Source organism: Mirounga leonina, unplaced genomic scaffold (genome assembly GCF_011800145.1).
Source record: "Mirounga leonina isolate KUSES-001 unplaced genomic scaffold, KU_Mleo_1.0 Mir_53, whole genome shotgun sequence".
Lineage (NCBI taxonomy): Eukaryota > Metazoa > Chordata > Mammalia > Carnivora > Phocidae > Mirounga > Mirounga leonina.
The window spans coordinates 65,236,822-65,257,399 of record NW_023270807.1 but is presented as its reverse complement, the minus strand read 5'-3'; the positions used below and the strand labels follow the sequence as shown (position 1 = coordinate 65,257,399).

General features: G+C 37.5%; 1 protein-coding gene and 1 pseudogene across 1 annotated transcript in view; both read left to right on the top strand.

The window, feature by feature from the left end:
- The window catches only part of AK9 (adenylate kinase 9), a 129,607-nt gene that overhangs the window by 87,421 nt on the left and 21,608 nt on the right, over nt 1-20,578 (top strand). The window contains exons 26-29 of the mRNA XM_034991444.1: nt 2,253-2,472; nt 6,150-6,215; nt 18,028-18,234; nt 18,586-18,804. Of these exons, the coding sequence (XP_034847335.1) occupies nt 2,253-2,472; nt 6,150-6,215; nt 18,028-18,234; nt 18,586-18,804 (712 nt within the window). The remainder of the gene's footprint in view (nt 1-2,252; nt 2,473-6,149; nt 6,216-18,027; nt 18,235-18,585; nt 18,805-20,578) is intronic.
- LOC118000876 lies at nt 16,603-16,831 on the top strand (annotated as a pseudogene).

Below are 20,578 nucleotides of genomic sequence, written 5' to 3'. Positions count from 1 at the left end.
AGTAAAAAAGTGAGGGGCACCTGGGTGGCTCAGTCGGTTGGGCGTCTGCCTTCAGCTCGGGTCATGGCTCAGGGTCCTGGGATTGAGCCCAACGTTGGGCTCCCTGCTCAGCGGGGAGTCTGTTTCTCCCTCTTCCCCTGCTTGTGCTCTCTCTCTCTAAAGAAAAAAAAAAGAGTAAAAATTGAAATTGTCAAAAGCCTAAATAAAATAGCTAAGTATTATGCAACCATTAAAATGTATTAAAATGAAGAATTTGTAATAGCGTGAGCAATGTTATTATATAACATTAAGTTTAAAAAGATACAAAGTTATTTATAATATAATAGCAAGATGACACATAAGGAACAAGCTGGAAAGAAACAAAACAAAATGTCAGTAATCTCTAGGATATGAGATTATAGATAATCTTGCCCTTTTTCATGTTTTTCTCTATTTTCCAATTTTTCTAAAGTAAGATTTGTTGCTTTTATAATCAGGGAAAAAAATCAACACATTTTTAAAGGGCTATTGCATGAGTCCTGGAGAGATAAAATACAATATCTATATCTATATAGATATAGATATATAAGATATAATAAGGTGAACTAAGGTGTAATGGTAGAAATGGAAATGTGGGTACAGAAGAGGACATGCCAGGGTTTAGCTCTTATATGTGAGAAGCAAGAGGGGGCTGGGGGGGGCAGTCCAAGTGTCTCTGAAGTTTGGCACCTGAATACCAGTGAGTCAGAAGCAAGAGCAGTGTGGAAGGGTAACAATGAGTCTGATTTTTGACAGTATGATGCATATATAATTCCTGAAGGGCACATCAATGAAGAAAATAAGCAGCTTCATGAAAATTCTGAATTGAAACTCAAAAGAGAAGGGACGCCTGGGTGGCTCAGATGGTTAAGCATCTGCTTTCGGCTCAGGTCATGAACCCAGGGTCCTGGGATTGAACCCCACATCAGGCTCTGTGCTCAGGGAGCCTGCTTCTCCCTCTCCCTCTGCCTGCCTGTCTGCCTGCTTGTGATCTCTCTCTCTCTCTGTCAAATAAATAAATAAAATCTTTAAAAAAAAAAAAGAAACTCAAAAGAGAAGTTGGGTATAGAGGTAGAGATTTAGAAGTCATTGACAAAGAAGGCACGGCTGGAACAGTAGGGATGAAATTGTTCCTCACAGAAGAGACTATGCTGAAGGCATCTCTAAAGAAAAAGGCATACATCTTACAGCCAAAATACAAAAATTTGCCCACTTAATATGATTGGAAATATTTTAAAATGTCAGATAAGGCCTCAAACTGTCAAATCTTCATAAAAGTCCTATGAGGAAGAAAACATATGTTTAAATGTAAATACCTAAAACAAGCCAAATTTTAGATAAACAAGATAAATTCTCATTCAAAAGGGAACCAATATTGACTCTTTCTTTTTTTTTTTTTAAAGATTTTATTTATTTATTTGATAGAGAGAGTGAGAGAGCACAAGCAGGGGGAACAGTAGAGGGAGAGGGAGAAGCAGGCTCCCCGCCAAGCAGGGAGCCCAATGCAGGGCTCGATCCCAGGACCCTGGGATCATGACCTGAGCCGAAGGCAGACACTTAACCATCTGAGCCACCCAGGCACCCCAATATTAACTCTTTCAAATAATAAAACCAAGTTCATAAAGCCTGATTGTTTAATAATAAAAAGGTAGTCACATTCCAGTTATCTTTCTGATCCTTATAGTTTCATCATACCTGGGCAAGTTTTATAATTCTATTTGAACATAATCATCTTACACATATGAGCCAGTATGCATACATTAGTCATTGTCATTGATCATAAGGGGACCCAGGGAAGAGGGTACAAACTGTTTCATGAAAGGAAGTATCACTAGAAGAAAAACTATGCAAAGGTAGATTCCCACAAGAGGTGGGCTGGCCAAACCCACCTTTACATAATGGTGACACAGTCATAAGGCTGGGCATTCCTCCCAAGCAGAGAACTTATTTTCTCTTAATTTTTCATCAAATACTAAGACTAAATTTAGGAGAACTTATCTATAATATAAGTGTAAGTATAAAATATTATCATTTTAATCTAATTCAATACATTTGGGAGAAGACACACCATGTTTACACAAGTAGAAATATTATAAGAAATAAAAGATACCACAGTAAACTTTTAAAACTATTCATTGCACATCTTATATAAATTTGTGATTTATTAATATTTTTTCATTTTAAATCAATATTTATAACATTGTAAGCAAATAAATTATGAAATTTCTACCAAGTTCCACAGGTTTTATATTAGATGGTTTCCCACGATATCCTGAGGAGGCTCTGTTTCTGGGGGAACGTGGATTTTTCCCAGATGCTGCTGTTTTTATACAAGTTGATGATCAAGATATTTCTGATCGACTCCTTCCTTCCCAAATTGAAAAGTGGAAACAGAAACAAAAGAAAAAATTAGAAAGGAAAAAACTCATCAAAGAATTGAAGGCAAAAATCAAGGTATGCATCCAGTAAAAAAATATGGAAGTAAATTTGTTAAGTATCTATTCAAATTATAATGGTCTTTACAAAAATGTAGTTTTCTGATTTTAATAATACAGTCAATATGAAAACACTTTTAATCAAATATTATTTACAATTAAACATTTAAAAATTATTTGAGGCCTATGTGATTTGCAATACATTAATGCTTTTCTCTCCAAGGCAAATAAAATTAAAGATAGTGGCAGCACTAAAGTATCCCTATACCAGACACAGGAGCAAAGTGGGAGTGGCAACATAAAGAATTAAACTTTTCAGTGGTTTCTTCACTAGTTCCTGGAATGATGACACCATCAAGATCCAGGTATTAGTTTAGGACATCTTTTCTAAAACTGAAATCTGAGGAGTATTACATAAAATGTTCAAAAGTGTCATAGGGAATCCAGCAATTCCACTTCTAGGAACCTATCTAACAGAAATGAAAACAGATCCACATAAAGATTTATATATGAATGTTCATAACAGCCAAAAGGTGAAAACCACACAATATCCATCAACTGATGAATGGATAAATGAAATGTGGTAGATAGGGTACCCTGGGATCCCACCCAAGATGGCGATATAAGAGCCTCCTGAATTCATCTCCTCCCACACACACAGCTACACATGAAGTAATTCCCTCTGAAAGAAATCCAGAAACTAGCTGAGCATCCTGTACACATTGGACAAACGAGAAAATACCCGTATCACCCACATCAAAACAGTTGCTGTCTTGAGAGTCCAGCTTCCAATCTGTCTAAGCAGTGTGTGATCCTCCCCTTTGGGACACTGACAGGTTGTGGCACATGCTCAATGACTGGGAGCCACTGAGAACAAAGAAAGTAGCTTGGACAATCACAAAGGTTTGAGAGACAGCCAAAAACTCAGTCCAGGCTGATTGATAAGGTTCATCTCCTACACAAGACTACTCTGTGAAGACTAGGAGTTGTGGCTTCTTCACCTAATGTGCAGAAACCAACACAAAGTCAAAGAAAATGAAAGAGATGAGGAATATGTTTCAAACAAAAACTCCAGAAATAGACCTTACTGAAACAAAGATAAGTGATTTACCTGATAAAGAGTTCAAAATAATGTTCCTAAGATGCTCACAGTGTCAGGAGAACAATGCATAAACAAAGTAAGAATTTCAAGAAAGAGATAGAAAATAAAAGAAAGTACCAAAGAGAAATCACAGAGCTGAAGAATACAATAACTGAACTGAAAAAATTCAATAGAGAGGTTCAATAGCAGACTAGACACATAGATGAATGGAACAGAACACAGAGCACAGAAATAACCTCATGCCTATATTGTCAATTAATTTACAAGAAAGAAGCCAAAGATATATGATGGAGGACAGATAGTCTCTTCAGTAAATGCTGGGAAAATTGGACTGCTACATGCAAGAGAATGAAACTGGGCCCCCTATCCTATACTATCCATAAAAATCAACTCAAAATGGATTAAAGATTTGAACATAAGACCTGAAGCCATAAATCTTCTAAAAGAAAACTTAGGGGGTAAGCTCCTTGACATTGGTCTTGGCAATTATTTTTTTAGATTTGACACCAAGAGCAAAAGTCACCAAATGGGGACTACATCAAACTAAAAGGCTTTTGCATAACAAAGAAAGCCATCAAGGAAATGAAAAGTTATTCTACTGGGTGAGAGAAAATATTTGCAAATCATATCTGATTTGCATCAGATTAGGGGTTAAAATCCACAAAATATGAAGAACTTATACAACTCAATAGCAAAAAAAAAATCTGATTAAAAAATAGATTAAAAATCTGAAAAAAATTCAGAGGATCTGAATAAATATTTTTCCAAAGAAAACATACAAATGGTTAATAGGTACATGAAAAAGTGCTCGGTATCACTAATCATCAGGGAAATGCAAATCAAAACCACAATGAGATATCACTTCACACTTGTTAGAACGTCTGTCATCAAAAGACAAGAGATAACAAATGTTGGCTGGACTGTGGAGAAAAGGAAACCCTTTGCACTTTTGGTGGGAATGTAAACTGGTGCAATCACTGAGGAAAATAGTATGGAAGTTTCTCAAAAATTTTAAAATACAACTACCATATGATCCAGCAATCCTACTTCTGGGTATATATCCAAAGGAAATGAAAACAGGATATGGACGAGATATCTGCACTCTCGTGTTCATTGCAGTAGCATTTACAATAGCCAAAATATGGAAGCAACATATCAATGGATGAATGGATAAAAAAGATGTTGTGTTTATATGTACAATGGGACATTATTCAGCCATGAGAAAGAAGGAAATCCTGCCTTTTGCAACATGGATGGACCTTGAGGATATTAAGCTCAGTGAAATTAACCAGACAGGGTAAGACAAATAGTACATGGTATCATTTGTATGTGGAATCTAAAGAAAATTCAAACTCATAGAAAGAGAGTAGAAAAGTGGTTGCCAGGGACTGAGGGGTGGGAGAAATAGAGAGAAGGTGGTAAAAGGGACAAACTTTCAGCTATAAAATGAGTAAGATCTGAAGGTCTAATATATAACATGGTGACTATCTTTGATAACATCATACTGTATAATCAAAATTTGCTAAGAGAATAGAACTTAAATGTTGTCACCAAAAAAAAAAAAAGATAAATATTGAGGTGATGGGTGTGTTCATTAATTAAATGGAAGGAGTCCTTTCACAATGTATATCTATATCAAATTGTCACAAGATACACTTTAAATATGTTACAATTTTATAAAGCTGGATGAATGAATGAATATGTGGTATATCCATAAAATGGATACTATTCAGTATTTAAAAAGAACAAACTATTGATAACACACTACAACATGGATGAAAATCATTATGCTTAATGGAAGAAGCCAGGTTAAAAAAAAAATAGTACATACTATATGTTTCATTCCATTTATAAGACATGTCCTGAAAGGGCAAATCTATAGATCTAGACTAGGGCACAAAGATTGAGACTTTCAAATCTGGATCTAGGAAGACAAAGATGGGACATGAGAACAGTGTTAAATAATGTGAGGGGCTTTCATGCTGAAGAGAGCTTGTAGGTGTTCCAAATGGCCACAGGGGAGGAACTATTATTGGTAGGAGGAAGGTACAGGGAGATGTATTTTGTTATTAGTAAGAGTTTCCAAAAACAAAACAAAAAAAAACAAAACCAAGATTGGACGCATTGAGCTATTTGTAAATAAATAAGCTAATCAATTAACTCCAACTCTGAGAGATACTACGACTTAAATTATTTAATACGTTATCAGGCTGTATTTTATTAGTATGATAAAAGATTATCAAACATTTTCAACAAATTGCTTCCAAGTATTTCCCTATTTCTCCATGTACATAACCTACCTCTTTACCAAAGCAACCAAATAAATAATAAATTTGAAAAGGTGTTCTAACGTTTGTAGAAAGAATGGCTGCGCCCATGGGCTGTTTATCCCTCTGGAGGGAAATAGCTAATGAGCAGTTCCAGAGGGACAGGATGAAGTAGCGTAATTACCACCATCATGAGCTTTTCTGGAAAGTTTACCATCCTTTCCTCCAAATGCCAGTCCCACTTTGGGAAAAAATATATATACTAATACATAAAAAGTAATTTTATCATTATCCGTTAAAATGTTTAAATGTCTCTTTCTATAACAGGATGCTATGATTTCTAAAAGAAGGGCTGAACTTCTAGCAGAGAAAGAAAAAAGACATAAAGGGGAGGTAAGTAAATAAAATGGTTGCTTTTTTAAAAAGGCAGAATATCCATAATATCATATTTATATATTCTATATATTTTTACATATCAACAGTATGAAATAGATGCTTAGAAGAAGTCTTGAAGGAAGTACACAGAGTTTATGTTTGAGTAGTAAGATTATATATCACTTTTTTCTTTATATTTTTTGATATTCCATAATTGTTTACAGTGACCCTTCATTATTTTTTTTTTTAAAGATTTTATTTATTCATTTGAGTCACAGAGATAGAGAGAGAGAGCATGAGCAGGGGGAGAGGCAGAGGGAGAGGGAGAAGCAGGCTCCCTGCTGAGCCAGGAGCCTGATGTGGGGCTTGATCCCAGGACCCCAGGATCATGACCTGAGCCGAAGGCAGACAATTAACCATCTGAGCCACCCAGGTGCCCCCCCTTCATTATTTTTATAATCAGAAAAGTGAACATTTTTATAAGAAGGAAAACCACTAAAGAAGGTTAAATAATCAAATTCAAAATATAATACTACATTAAACTACGCTTCTTTTGGATTTTCATTTTTGCCTTTCACACTTGCTGCCCGTGCCCCAGGGAGATAGTCTGGGAGTCTGGGATTGAGGTCTAGACAGGGAGTCTGTGAAGCTGTGCTGGACCTAAAATAAAGATTATGTTGAGATAAAGAATGGAACGAGGCAGAGCCTGTGAACTCTCAGACTTATATATTGTGCAGGACACTCAGTACAAGCTCCTTTTCTCTATCTGCTGATTTTTCAAAAAGATAAACCTTGAAGATCGTGGATTTTGTTTTGTTTGGAGAGGAGCTGTTCCCGAAATGACCTAGCTGACACCAACGCTATAGCCAAGCTTACTCAGGGGTGCAGAATTTAAAGAGGAGGTGTGACTAGACATGCTAGTTCTAAGAAGTTACCTGAGGCTCATATTTATACAGTCAGCTTACAAGTAAATCCCTGTAACCAAGGCAAACAATAAGATGGTTCCTGCCTTCTGCCATTTCCTTCTGGCCTAAAGCACCCTGTACCATCTTTTCAAAACTGACTCTCCTGTGATCTGATTTCCAACCATATAAAAATATTCAACCCAACAAGGGGAAGGAGAGAAGAGGAATCCAGGAAATAGGACTTGCTACACATGGAACCATGTCTCCCCCTGGTATGTATGTGCTGGACTTAAGTACAGAGGACAGCTGATACAGAGCAACTGTAACTGGGAGTCAAAACATTGCACAATAGAGGCCATAACAATTGTTTCTTTGTCCAAACAAAGTGTCTACAACCAAAAGTAGATCTAAAACCATTAGACTGAGAACGTTCTGGCACCATCTAAGGAACAAGAACCCTCCATTATTTGCCTTAATCTTCACTTATCCATCCAGCCCGTCGGCCGGTCCATCAGCAAACCTTAATTGAGCACTCATTGCATGCCTGACACTATTCAGTCACGGGGGGTTCAGCCATGAACAAAATTGACAGAAGTTTCTGGCCTCATTCTACTGTTCATTCCCTGACAAGCAATGTTCTGAAATTCTACTCTGTTCAAGGAGTCATGCTGATGTTTAGGATTAAAAAAACAAAAAACAAAACAAAAAAACAATCCAGACATCCTAACCTGGGCTCAACCATAGTTACTACCTTTAGCCCTTGGGAATCCCAAGTGGTCCCCTTAAGAATCATCTCATAGGGGTGCCTGGGTGGCTCAGTCATTAAACGTCTGCCTTCGGCTCAGGTCATGATCTCAGGGTCCTGGGATCAAGTCCCACATTGGGCTCCCTGCTCAGCTGGGAGCCTGTTTCTCCCGTTCCCTCTGCTGCTCCCCCTGCTTGCGTGTTCTCTCTCTCTCTCTCTCTGTCAAATAAATAAATGAAATTTTTTTAAAAAATCACCCCACATGTCTCAGCAACATACTACCAAAAAAGTCCAGACTTTGGGGTTGAGCTGACCTAAACTGGTATCCTTTCTCTAGTACTTGCTGACTTTGTTCACTGCTGGCTCCCCAGTGCCTCACATAGTGCTGACACATAGTAGGCACTCAACAGTTGTTTTGTTGCTGTTGTATAACTTTGAGCAAGTTTCTTAATCTCTCTGAACCTAGGTTTTTTTTGTAAAATGGAAAAAAATTAATAATATCTAGTTTCCTGAATTAATAATACTTTAATTTCTCCCTCTTTGCTATTTTTTAGTTAAACCTCCTTTTTCTTAAGAGAATCAGTTTTCAGGATAAATTTTAAATGTTCTTAATTTATAATTTTTCTATTTGTTAACATTAGAATGGTGGGATTTCTTACTATTTTTCATTCAAAAATTCAATATTCTATCTTATAAATTAAGTAGGTTTTTGTAAGTTAGCTCTCCTAAGACTTAGTCTTTTACAAAATTGGCTATGTATCCCCACACAATAAATTTATACAAACTGACTTTGGGAAGATAATTTCTGAAATTTTTGATGAATCAAAGATGAAAACTATGTATTGATTTTTTTTTTTACTCCTTTGATGAGAATTTTATGTTATGTCCTGCTACTGCCTCAGACAAAGGAAGACTAAACAAAATGTAGCATCTCAAGGATCATACAGTGTGATTGCTATAGTCAGTTAATGTGACACCCTGACTCAAATCCATTCTGACTCCACATAGACCCTGGAGCTTGCTTTCATGAACAGAACCAGTGGCCTTTTCATCATTTGCCTTTTGTATAGAATGTGCAGCTCCATGACTCACCTTTTCACAACTAATTGGGGAACCGTATGCAAATAAAGCCCCTCCCAGGTTTGTCTTCTCCTCCTTAACAAAAATCATTGCCCTCACTGTCTGAATTTTTTGCAGCAGGTAACACATTTCTAACGTTAGAAATTACTTCAGTCTTGGGCGCCTGGGTGGCTCAGTTGGTTAAGCGACTGCCTTCGGCTCAGGTCATGATCCTGGAGTCCCTGGATCGAGTCCCACATCAGGCTCCCTGCTCGGCGGGGAGCCTGCTTCTCCCTCTGACCCTCCCCCCTCTCATGTGCTCTCTCTCTCTCTCATTCTCTCTGTCTCAAATAAATAAATAAAATCTTTAAAAAAAAAAAAAAAAGAAATTACTTCAGTCTTGAGGGGACTGCATTAATTTTGTAGGAAAATGTCGCCATCTTGTGGAAGTTTAGTCTCCAAGCGTGCCTAAAGAATAATCTATAAATCAACCACTTTGTATAGAGATTTAGTTTGCATACTTTCCAACTCCTCAGAGGCCTTGCTTCTACTCCTGGTCCTCGCTCCAGAATCTTGGCTCTCTTCCTGTTCACTGGCTCCTTCTCTGGTGCCTCAGTCTCTTCTGTCGAATTGTGGGTAGCCGCAGACAGGAGAAAGCCAGAAAGAGCCAGGACGGGGAGCCAGACCACAAATCAGCAGAATTGTGGGGGGCTACACCCAGGTGAATAGTTAATAGAGATAAATACCATGAGTACAAGGGGAAGCCAAAGTCAGGGTCCAAATGAGGTTGAAACAAGGTTCAAGACCAAGCACCTGGACAAGACCATCCTTGAGGCCTTCTAGGAAGAAGGCAGAGTGTATAGGCCCAAAGGTCTATGTGCAGAGAGCTCTTTGGGATGGAACAGAAAGCAAAGGTGTGTATGGGGTGTACAAGTTGGGGATTGAGTTTTTTTTAAGTTTTTATTTAAGTTCCAGTTAGTTAACATACCGTGTAATAGTAGTTTTAAATGTACAATATAGTGATTGAACACTTCCATACAATACCCGGTGCTCATCACAAGTGTACTCCTTAATCCCCATCACCCGTTTCACCCATCTCCCCCACTCACCTCCCTTGGATTGAGTTTTAAGGTTTGAAAAACAAATAGTTTGGAATAGTGTCTCAAAAAATCCATATTTGGGAGACAACCAGGTGTAGTAAGGAAGTCTGGTGTCTGCTTAGCATGCGTCTGTATTGGGAAGCCTCAGAACTCTGACAAGTCTTGCAGCTCTCCTCTTTCCATTTCTTCTCTAGTTGTAAGCATTCCAAGTATAATCTCCATCACCCTCCTGACATAAACTTCTACTCAGTTGTAGCCTTGCTCCTCCCTTCCCCTACTGACAGAAAGTTATGAGAGAGCTAACCCCAAATCTAGTCCTATTTCTCGGAGACCATGAATTTTGTTTTCTGTTTGTTGTCTTTATTTTCTCTTTTCCCTTTCCAGCCATCTCTGGGATTGTTTGAATGTATTTTATTTATCTATTGGCTTTTTAGTTATACCTCTATGTATTGTTTTTTAGTGGTTGCTCTTGATTACATATACATCCTTAGCTTTTCCCACTCTACTTAGAGTCAGTATCATTCCATGTAATACCATAGAAACCTGTGACTGTAGAAGTCAATTTACACCCGCCCCCACTCCACCAACACCCTTTATGCTCTAGTTATTTGTTTTACAACCAAATATATTATAAACTCCATAAGAAAAAAATTATAGTTTTTGTTTTAAACAGTCATATGTATTTTAAAATTTTTAAGAGGAAAAATAAGTCTTTTACATTTATCCAGATATTTACCATTTCTGTGGCTTTTCATTCATTCCTGTGGTGTGATGGAAACCAGAGGTATGAGAAGAATGTGGTCATTTGAATTGTTTTCCTGTATGGTTTTTCCTGATTGTTTTCATGACTTTCTCTGTATCTTTACTCTTCAATAGTTTGATTATGATATGCCTACATGTCATTTTCTTCATATTTATCTAGTTTGGGGTTCACTAAGCTTCCTTAATCTGTAAATTTATGTCTTTTGCTAAATTGGGAGAACTTTGGACATTATTTCTTCAAATACCTTTTCTGCTCTATTTGCTCTCTGTATCCTTCTGAAAGTCAATTTCACATAGGTTAGATCATTCACTATTGTTCCACATGATCTTGGGTCTGTTCATTTTTTCAGTCTTTTTTCTCTCTTAAGTTTGATCATTTCTTTTGATCTATCTTCAAATTCACTGATTCTTCCCTCTGTCATCTCCAGTCTACTAAACCCATCTGATATCTTTTATAATTTCAAATACTGTATTTTTTAGTTCTAAAATTTCCATTTGATTTGTTTTTATATTTTCTCTCCTGGGATTTCCTATCTTTTCATGTATTTTCCTTTTCCTCACTGGTCATAGGGATAACAACTGCTTTAAAGTTCTTGTTTGGTAACTCTAATACCCAGAGTGGGTATTTAATATCTTTTCTTATGAGAATGGGTCATGTCTCATGATCCTTTATATTTTGAATAATTTTGGATTATATCCTAGAATCATGAACGTTATGTTCTGGAAATTCTGAACTCTGTTATATACCTCCAGAGAAGGCTGGTGTTTTTGTTTTAGCAGGCAATTTATTGGTAAGACTAAATCTGCCAACTCTGTCATACTGGCAACGGGTGGCAGTTCAATTGATACTGTTCTCAAATAGCCCATATGTGCATGATTCAGAGACATGCACAGTCTTTACAAACTAAATTTGCTGTTCCCTTCTCCAGTTCTCTCAACCCTCACTCTCCAGTGCCCTGGTTGTGTCTCCTTCCCCTGGTTGCCCCAGATGGAAAGACACCAAGCTTCTTATCAGAGTTTTAGTCACCTTGTGCCACCACCACTATAATGGAGGCTGCCCTCTGAGCAAATGCACAAAATCAGAGAACTCATCCTAAACCCACTGCTTCATCCAAATTTTTACTGTTTTCCAAAATCTGCCTTTGTTTACTCTCGAGCCCCTTAAATGAGTGAGATAAAATGTGTGTGGCAGGGGAGGAGGTGTACTCTTCATGGTTTATGGTTATTATCTTCTAGAAACTAAATTAACTTATTCCTTTATAGTGGAGGCAGATCTCTGAGACCATGAATTTTAGAACATGTATTTACTAACTTAAGGCCTAAAAAGTGTAATATATCAGCACTGTTTCAAAAGATCAAATTGCCATTTATGGAAAAATAAAAGCTTTTTTCTTATGAAGAATTAACCTGTGGAGATTTTTAGGATATTAACCTTTAAAAAATTCAACATTGTACTTAAGGAACTAGCAAAAGCAACATAATAAGAAAAAAAATAGCATACATGTTGAAAAGTTCTGTAAGAACAGAACTCATTATGTGCCTATAATTCAATTATCTAGAAAGTCCAGGAAAGTTAATTGCACAAAAATTATTTAAGGTTGCTACCACAGCTCCTTGTTAACAATGACATTTGTCCCCATGAAGAAAAAAAAGGCAAATAATTTCTAAAGTAATTAAATAGTCCGTCGTGAAGATGATAGGTGCCACGGAATGTTGGTTGGTGTCCTCCATGATTTGGAGCAAGATCCATCCTGCCTGCCTCTTCTCATTCTCATATCTCATTCAAATGGAAGCACAATACAACCTGCCCTGCTCACATACCCAGAGCTTGCAGTTGCTCTGAATTAATCAACTTGGTCCTCCATTCATAAAAATGAATGAACAACCAAGGATTACCATATACTTGAGAAAAATTATCAATACAAAGGAGCAGCAAGATGAGCAAACAGAACAATTGACCCTAAAATGAATAGGCAATTCAGAAAACCTTACTAAACGTTAAAAAAAATTCCAATCTCCCTCAGAAAATTCAAGAACTTTTATCCAGAAAACAAAAACAGGATGTTATGAAAAATCAGACAAAAAAGAGTTCATGGAAGCTATATAAATTAGTAAATTAGTTAAAAGTTGAATAAAAAGATTAGAAGGAAAAGTCAAAGAAGTTTCTCAAATATAGAACAAAAATACACGAGATAGAAAATATGAAAGAAAAAAATGGAGTTATGTGGGGTCAATCCAGGAGGGTCAACATCCAATAGGCATTCAAAAAAAAAAAAAAAAGAAAGGAGAGAAAATATGAGGAAATAATCTTAAAAATATTGAAAGAAATGTTCCCAGTATTGAAGAAAGCAGAGGATCTTCAAATTCAAAGGGCTCAATGAATACCGAGCAGAACAAATTAAAAGAGATGTACATTAGATACATTCTCATGAAATTTGAGAGTGCTCATTATAGAGAGATTTTAAGTGTTTTAAAATGAAGAAAAGAGGGCGCCTGGGTGGCTCAGTTGGTTGGGCGACTGCCTTCGGCTCAGGTCATGATCCCGGAGTCCTGGGATCGAGTCCCACATCGGGCTCCCGGCTCGGCAGGGAGCCTGCTTCTCCCTCTGACCCTATCCCCTCTCATGCTGTATCTCTCTCTCTCAAATAAATAAATAAATAAAATCTTTAAAAAAAATAAAAAATAAAAATAAATAAAATAAAATGAAGAAAAGATACCTACAAAGGAATGTGGATAAGATTTGTATCAGACTTCTCACCAACAGTACTAGATGATGGAAGGCGAAGACAATGCCTTCAAGATTCTGAGTGAAAATGATTTTTGACTATTTACAATGTATGAGGATAAAAAGGAAACACTTTTAGATATTTAAGATCTTTGAAAATTAGCTTTTTAGATTTTCTTCCTGAAAAAAGTAGCCACTTGATTTTGTGAATAATGTTTCTCCCATCTAAAAAACAAAACCAAACCAGAAATATGGGGTAGGGGAGAGATTTAAAAAAACAAAACAAAACAAAAAAAACATTATCCACATATGGGGCAAATTAAAATGCATGATTTTGCATAATAAGAAAATATAATGTTTGACCTTGATACTTCAGAATGATACACATTTGTTGATACAGGGTTGTATCCCCGCTGTCGCTATCTGTGAATAAGGATTATGTAATTAAAATATGGCTAGTGCTGTTTATTGGGTTTCAATTTTTAGAATCAATCAAAAGTTTGCTTCCAATTCCAATTCCAATTAGAATCAATTTCTACATGAAGCACTAAATACTTAAGTACAGTTACAGACAAATGTAAATGTAGAAATATTGGAGACAAAAATTTGGAAACTAAAGAGAGGGAAAAGTGAAAAGAGTAAGGACATTCTCTTGAATTGTGGAGAATCAAAACACACATCTAAAAATGATAACTCAGGGGTGCCTGGTGGCTCAGTCGGTTAAGCGTCTGCCTTCTGCTCAGGTCATGATCCCAGGATCCTGGGATTGAGCCACACATTGAGCCCACGAGCCCACATCCAGCTCTTTGCTCAGTGGGGAGCCTCCTTCTCCCTCTCCCTCTGCCTGCAGCTCCCCCGGGCTTGTGCTCTCTATTTCTCTCTGTCAAATAAATAAATAAAATCTAGAAAAAATAAAAAATAAAATAATAAAGTTGTAGGCACTCAGTTGTAGAATTAAAGAATTAAAAATATGACTAACACTGGGGAATAGGCAGAAGAGAAAGAAAGAGAAATTTAAGTTAGCTAAAATTCTTCATCATCACTAGTATGAGAGAGAAAACAAATATCACAACAGTCAAAAGAGTCTACCTTTCACTGTTTAATTTGTTATTTCCTAAACCGATTTCCATAGATGACCAAAAAACCCATAAAAGGGGCTCCTGGGTGGCACAGTCAGTTGAGCCTCTGACTCTTGGTATCAGCTCAGGTCATAATCTTGGGATCTTGAGATCAAGCCCCACATCGGGCTCCATGTGCGCAGCGCAGACTCTGCTTAGAGTTTCTCTCTCAGTCTCCCTCTCTCCCCCCGCCCCCTGCCCTGTGCACTTGCTTTCTCTCTCTCTCAAATAAATAAATAAATCTAAAAAAAAACAAAAAGCAAAAAAAAATTTTTTAATGCAAAAATGGCTAAATAAGAATAATGAAATGTATGTTTTTATATGGAAGGAAATTCAAAAGCACTGCTAAATTGTATTTTTAAAAAGCAAGTTGTACAATATAGAATGATCCCACTTATGTGTAAAATATAATTTTCTGTGTGTGGGAGTGTGTGGGGGTGTAAACATCTAAAAGGATCTTAACAAAATTGTTAACCAAAATTATTTCTAGGTAGGAAAGTGGAAATAGAGATGGGAAATAGGGAAATTTTTTTACCCTATATAATGCTTTATAATTTTATCCTTTAGCAAAAATGAATCTGTTTTTATTTTTTTCATCTTGTAAAAAGATTTTATTTATTTATTTTAGAGAGAGAGGGCAGGGAGGGAGAGAGAGAGAATCTTCAGCAGATTCCACGCTGAGTGCAGAGCCTGACTTGGGGCTCAATCCCATGACCCTGAGATCATGACCTGAGCTGAAATCGAGTCGGGCGCTCAACCAATTGAGTCACACAGGCACCCCCAAATGAATCTATTTTTAAACTGGTATAGTTTTTTTAATTAACAAACAAGTTGGAAGAGCTATTAAGTAGAGCCAAGAGAGGTGAGTACAAGTTCACTGAGAACTGAGTTGTCCCTGGTTTGCAGTGTGGACTCATCTCAACATACTTCCAATGATCCTTAGAAAATCAAATCTCAGATTTTTTTTTTTTTTTTTTGGTCAAAGTGTAAGGAAAAAAGTAGTAAGAGAACCAAGTGGTTTCAAAATTCAAATAAAAAAGAACCAGAACTGAAAAACACTTCCCCACAGGCAAACCCCTTTTGGAGAGAGAGGAGCCTGGGCACAGAGCAAGAAGGGACCTTATCCTCTCATCTTACTCCTTGCACGTGCAAGGTCAAATCCCAGCTCTAGGTGCTCTTGAAAGGAACCAGGGTCTAATCAGTAGAAAGATTAGGAAACAGGGAGCTAAGCAGGAGATTGCAGGCAAGAGATAATGAAAGGGCGACAGTGGGGCGGTACTGGAAAGGAGATAGTCTAGGGCATTGTTTAGGATTACGGTCCTTGGAAACTCGATGTGCAATTATGGAGAACAAGGAGTTAGGAAAACTTCCAGGTTTCCAACTGGAAGGCAGTGCTCCAACTGATAGAAGGAATACTTCAGGGAGAAGAGTGTGGAGGCAGTGCAGGAGGGATACATATTAAAGCCTGTAAAGCACCACTTAGTGCCAATATCCTGCCATGGTCTTTAATAATCGTTTACGTATTATTCTTCTTTCTTCAGATGGGCTATAAATTCCTAAAGGACATATACGGTTCTGTTAGCATGCTTTATACAAAGTAACAAATAATAGCTCTAATGGCACAATAATAACAATAATAGCTATCATTTCATGCTTACCGTGTGCCCAATATTTTTCTAAGTAAGGGTTTTGCATGTATTAAGTAATTTAATGCTCCCACCATCCCTGTGGGATAGGTACTTTTATTATTCCTATTTTACAGATGAGGAAACTGATCTTGTCCAAGCTAACACAGCTAGTGAATGATTTATTCTCTTTGAGTTCCATTAAATATTGTTAGTGAAGAGGGAGCTAGAGGGTATTATGCTAAGTGAAATAAGTCAGTCAGAGAAGACAAATACTATATGATTTCACTCATATGTGAAATTCAAGAAACAAAACAAACGAGCAAGGAAAAAAAAAGAGACAAATAAAGAAACAGACTCTTGCTCTTTCCAACTTCCATGGCGGTAGTGAGAGGCGCCCTGTCCACCCACCTGCAATGGATGGTCCTGTGGAACTGCTCCAGCTTCCTGATCAAGAGGAACAAGCAGACACACAGTGCCCAGCCCAATAACCTGAAGGCTCATAACTCCTTCACACCCACGGGCTGTGGGTGTGAAGTCACCGGCCCACCACAAAGGTGTAGTGGTGATCAGGAAGCAGAGATCTGGCCAGTGAAAACCCACCACCTCCTACATGTGGACCACCATTAACAAGAATGTGTGGGCCCCCGTCAGCAGCATCAGGCACATGATCCACAAGAACCAAGTACCGCCTGGATCTGCACATGGCTGCCATTTGCAGAGCCGGTGCCATCCTGAGCACCAGAAGCCTGTGACAGTGAAGAGGAAGTTGGCGCCCCACCAAGAACTCCTGAGCCCCCCACCTCAAAAGCAATGAAGGTATCAACCACCTGGGGAGGTGGGGGAAAAAGAAGAAGAAACAGACTCTTTTTTATTTTATTTTATTATGTTATGTTAATCACCACACATTACATCATTAGTTTTTGATGTCGTGTTCCGTGATTCATTGTGTGCGTATAACACCCAATGCTCCATTCAATACGTGCCCTCTTTAATACCCATCACCGGGCTAACCCATCCCCCCTACCGGCCCCCCCCAGAACCCTCAGTTTGTTTTTCAGAGTCCATAGTCTCTCATGGTTCGTCTCCCCCTCTGATTTCTCCCCCTTCATTTTCCCCCTTAATTATAGAGAACAAACTGAGGGTTACCAGCGTGGAGATGGGTGGCGGAATGGGTTAATTAGATGATGAGGATTAAGGAGCACACTTGTTGTGATGAGCACCAGGTGATGTATGAATAGTGATTTTTTTTTTAAAGGTTTTATGTATTTGTCAGAGAGAGAGAGCACAATCAGGGGGAGTGGCGGGCAGAGCAGGCAGAGGGAGAAGCAGACTTCCCGAAGAGCAAGGAGCCTGATGCGGGGCTCAATCCCAGGACCCTGGGACCATGATGTGAGCTGAAGGCAGACGCTTAACTCACTGAGCCACCCAGGCGTCCCAATAGTGATTTTTGATTCACTGTATTGTACACCTGAAACTAACATAACCTATGTTAATTAACTGGAATTAAAATTAAAACTCTAAATAAACAAATGTAAATTTCTCACAACCATAAGAATAAATAGCATTTAATATCTTGTTTATGTATTTACTATGGGATCAGTATGGTGTCAGAGTCTTGAAGGAATTAAATTTCTGGGTGCCAGATATTTAAAATTTTACTATGTCACTAATGTTGCAATGCCACATCAACCAATATCCAGGTACATAAAATATTCCAAATGATTAGTTAGCAGAGTTATTTGTCGCATATTTTAGATATGTAGTAAAAGAGAGTATTTTCTTCCTTAGATTGGTAAAGAAGATGAAGACTTCAGTGAAGAAGAGCCTGAAGAAGATGAAGATGATATTGACAACATCCTTGAAGATGAATTTCCAAAAGATGAGGAAGTGATGAGTGAGGAAGATGAAGAACAGGAAATGGATGCACTTGAGCGCCTGAGAGGTGAACTGGGAGAAAAATTTGAAGCAGATATGAGTAATTTACAAGTAATACAGGTTACTACTTTTCCTTCATTTTTCATAATTTAAAATGTAACATTTGAGAACGGAACAAATGCAATTTGGTTTATGTCTTAGTTTCTTTTTAACATTTCAAAAGAAATGCATATTTTAGGGCTGTCTTCCCTTTAGCCAGCACCACTTGCAATTATGAAAACAAATTAATAAATCAAGGGCAACATGGAAGCCACATAGAGTCAAAAGTTTTAGCTGCCAATATGCAGCCACTCAGAAGCTGAAAAATATTTGTTCTCTTGACTGAAGCAGTCACTCACCAGCAATGTCTATGTGCTGTGACCAGACTTTGTCCCATTAAAGATATTTGGTTTTATGATTTTTTTTCATCAGGATGAATTTGAGAAGCTTTTGATCCCAGTGATTCTCATCAATGGAGCTCGAAAAATCCACATTGTACAATATAATATGAATATGAAACTGAAACCACTGGTGGAGAATCGTGAGAGCATTTTTGAAAAATGTTATCCAATAGCATCACACCTTGCCCAGAAAATGCTTAGCTGTACCTATAAGTATGTAAGCGCATTTGGCTACTGGGACCCTGTAAAGGTAATATCAGCAAATGCATCTAAAAGCTGTGTTCTTTCTTTTATTTTTTTTAAGTATGTCTAAGAAGAAGACAGAGGATAATTTCAAAAATTCTAAGCATTATACAGTACTCTTAATTAGCTATAAAAATATGTGATTGTTTTATTTTTCTGAAGAATGAATGGTAATCAAAGGGTTTAATCTCTTTCATCTACTTCTGTAGAGATAACACAATTCCAACTTGGTTTTAACTTTGTAGCTGAAGATAGGTAGTGGAAATATTTTCAAACTACACATCGAAAGGCCTGAGCTCCAGTACTAATTTGCCACCTAATTTTAGGCAAGTCAAATGACTTCTTTGATTCTTTAATGGACCCAGGGTCTCAGACCCTGTACTAAGACCTAGTTCTGTACTAAGACCCTGACTGGTTCCTTACCTTTAAGATGAAAGAATAATGCCCCCAGGCCACTGTGATCAAATACAAGAGTATAAAGTCCTCTGGAAAGTGTGAGACACAATACAAAATGTGACAATGATGTTCATAACAAGAATTTGTAAGGACCATATTTTTATGCAGTGTGGACAAACAGATTTAATCCAGTTAGAATTCACTAACCCCAAATGTGGGATGATTTTCAACAAATCTCAACCAAGAATATGCCAGCTACTGTTCTAGTCCCTGGGAATAGAGTAGTGAACAAAACAGACAAGGTTTCTTTTGTCTTTCAGCTTATATTCTAGTTGGATTGGGGAGGGAGGATAGGCAATAAATAAGTAAACAAACAAATATGTTCTTGAGAGATAATATTAAGTGTTACAAAGACAATTAAAAAATGTCCTGTGATAGTGACCTGCTCACTCGGCCCATGTACCTTTTTATTTCCATTGATGATATAGCACAGTGGAGAAGATCATGGCCTCTGTATCCAGACTGCCTGAGTTCAAAACCACTACTTATTAGATGACCAACCTTGGACAAATTACTTAACCTCTCTGAGTCATTTCCATTTGCATAATGGGAATAAGAATAGTCCCTACCTTATAATATTGTTACAATGATTAAATGAGTTAATTACTGTAAAGTGCTTACAAGAGTGTTTGGCTTTTTGTAGTGCTCAATAAAAGTTATAGTTGTTATTAATATGTATTACTATTATTGGTCACTGATAAAAAGTATTTCAGAAGATGGGATCCAAAATGGAGCCATGTGCATTTACCTGAAATCTCCTTCTTGGTTGATATTGACACAGTCAATTTCAGTTCTACTTAATTGTGCCATCTTCTTTATCTTAGCGGTAGGATGTCAAGAGAAACCTTTTCAAATATCATGCTGGAATATAGAGACATATGACAGTGCCCTCCATAGAGAATTGGGTAGAGTTAAGTATGTATTAGAATCACCTAGAAAGTTTTTGAAAGATAGCCATGCCCTTCTCTCTGAGATGAGAAAGAAAGGGGAAGAAGCAGACAAAGTCAGAACCCTATTTAAGGAGAAAAGGCTCATGTCCAAACATAATTAGGACTATATAATAACGTCTTGTGGAGAAAGGAGTGCATGGTCATAGGAAGGGTTTAAGCATTTAAATAAGCATTTTTCAGGGCTGTTTGGGAAGCTTTCTGGGTGCATGACAGTTTTTTTAAAAAAGATTTTATTTGGGCGCCTGGGTGGCTCAGTTGGTTAAGCAAATGCCTTCGGCTCGGGTCATGATCCCGGAGTCCTGGGATCGAGTCCCACATCGGGCTCCCAGCTCGGCGGGGAGCCTGCTTCTCCCTCTGACCCTCTCCCCTCTCATG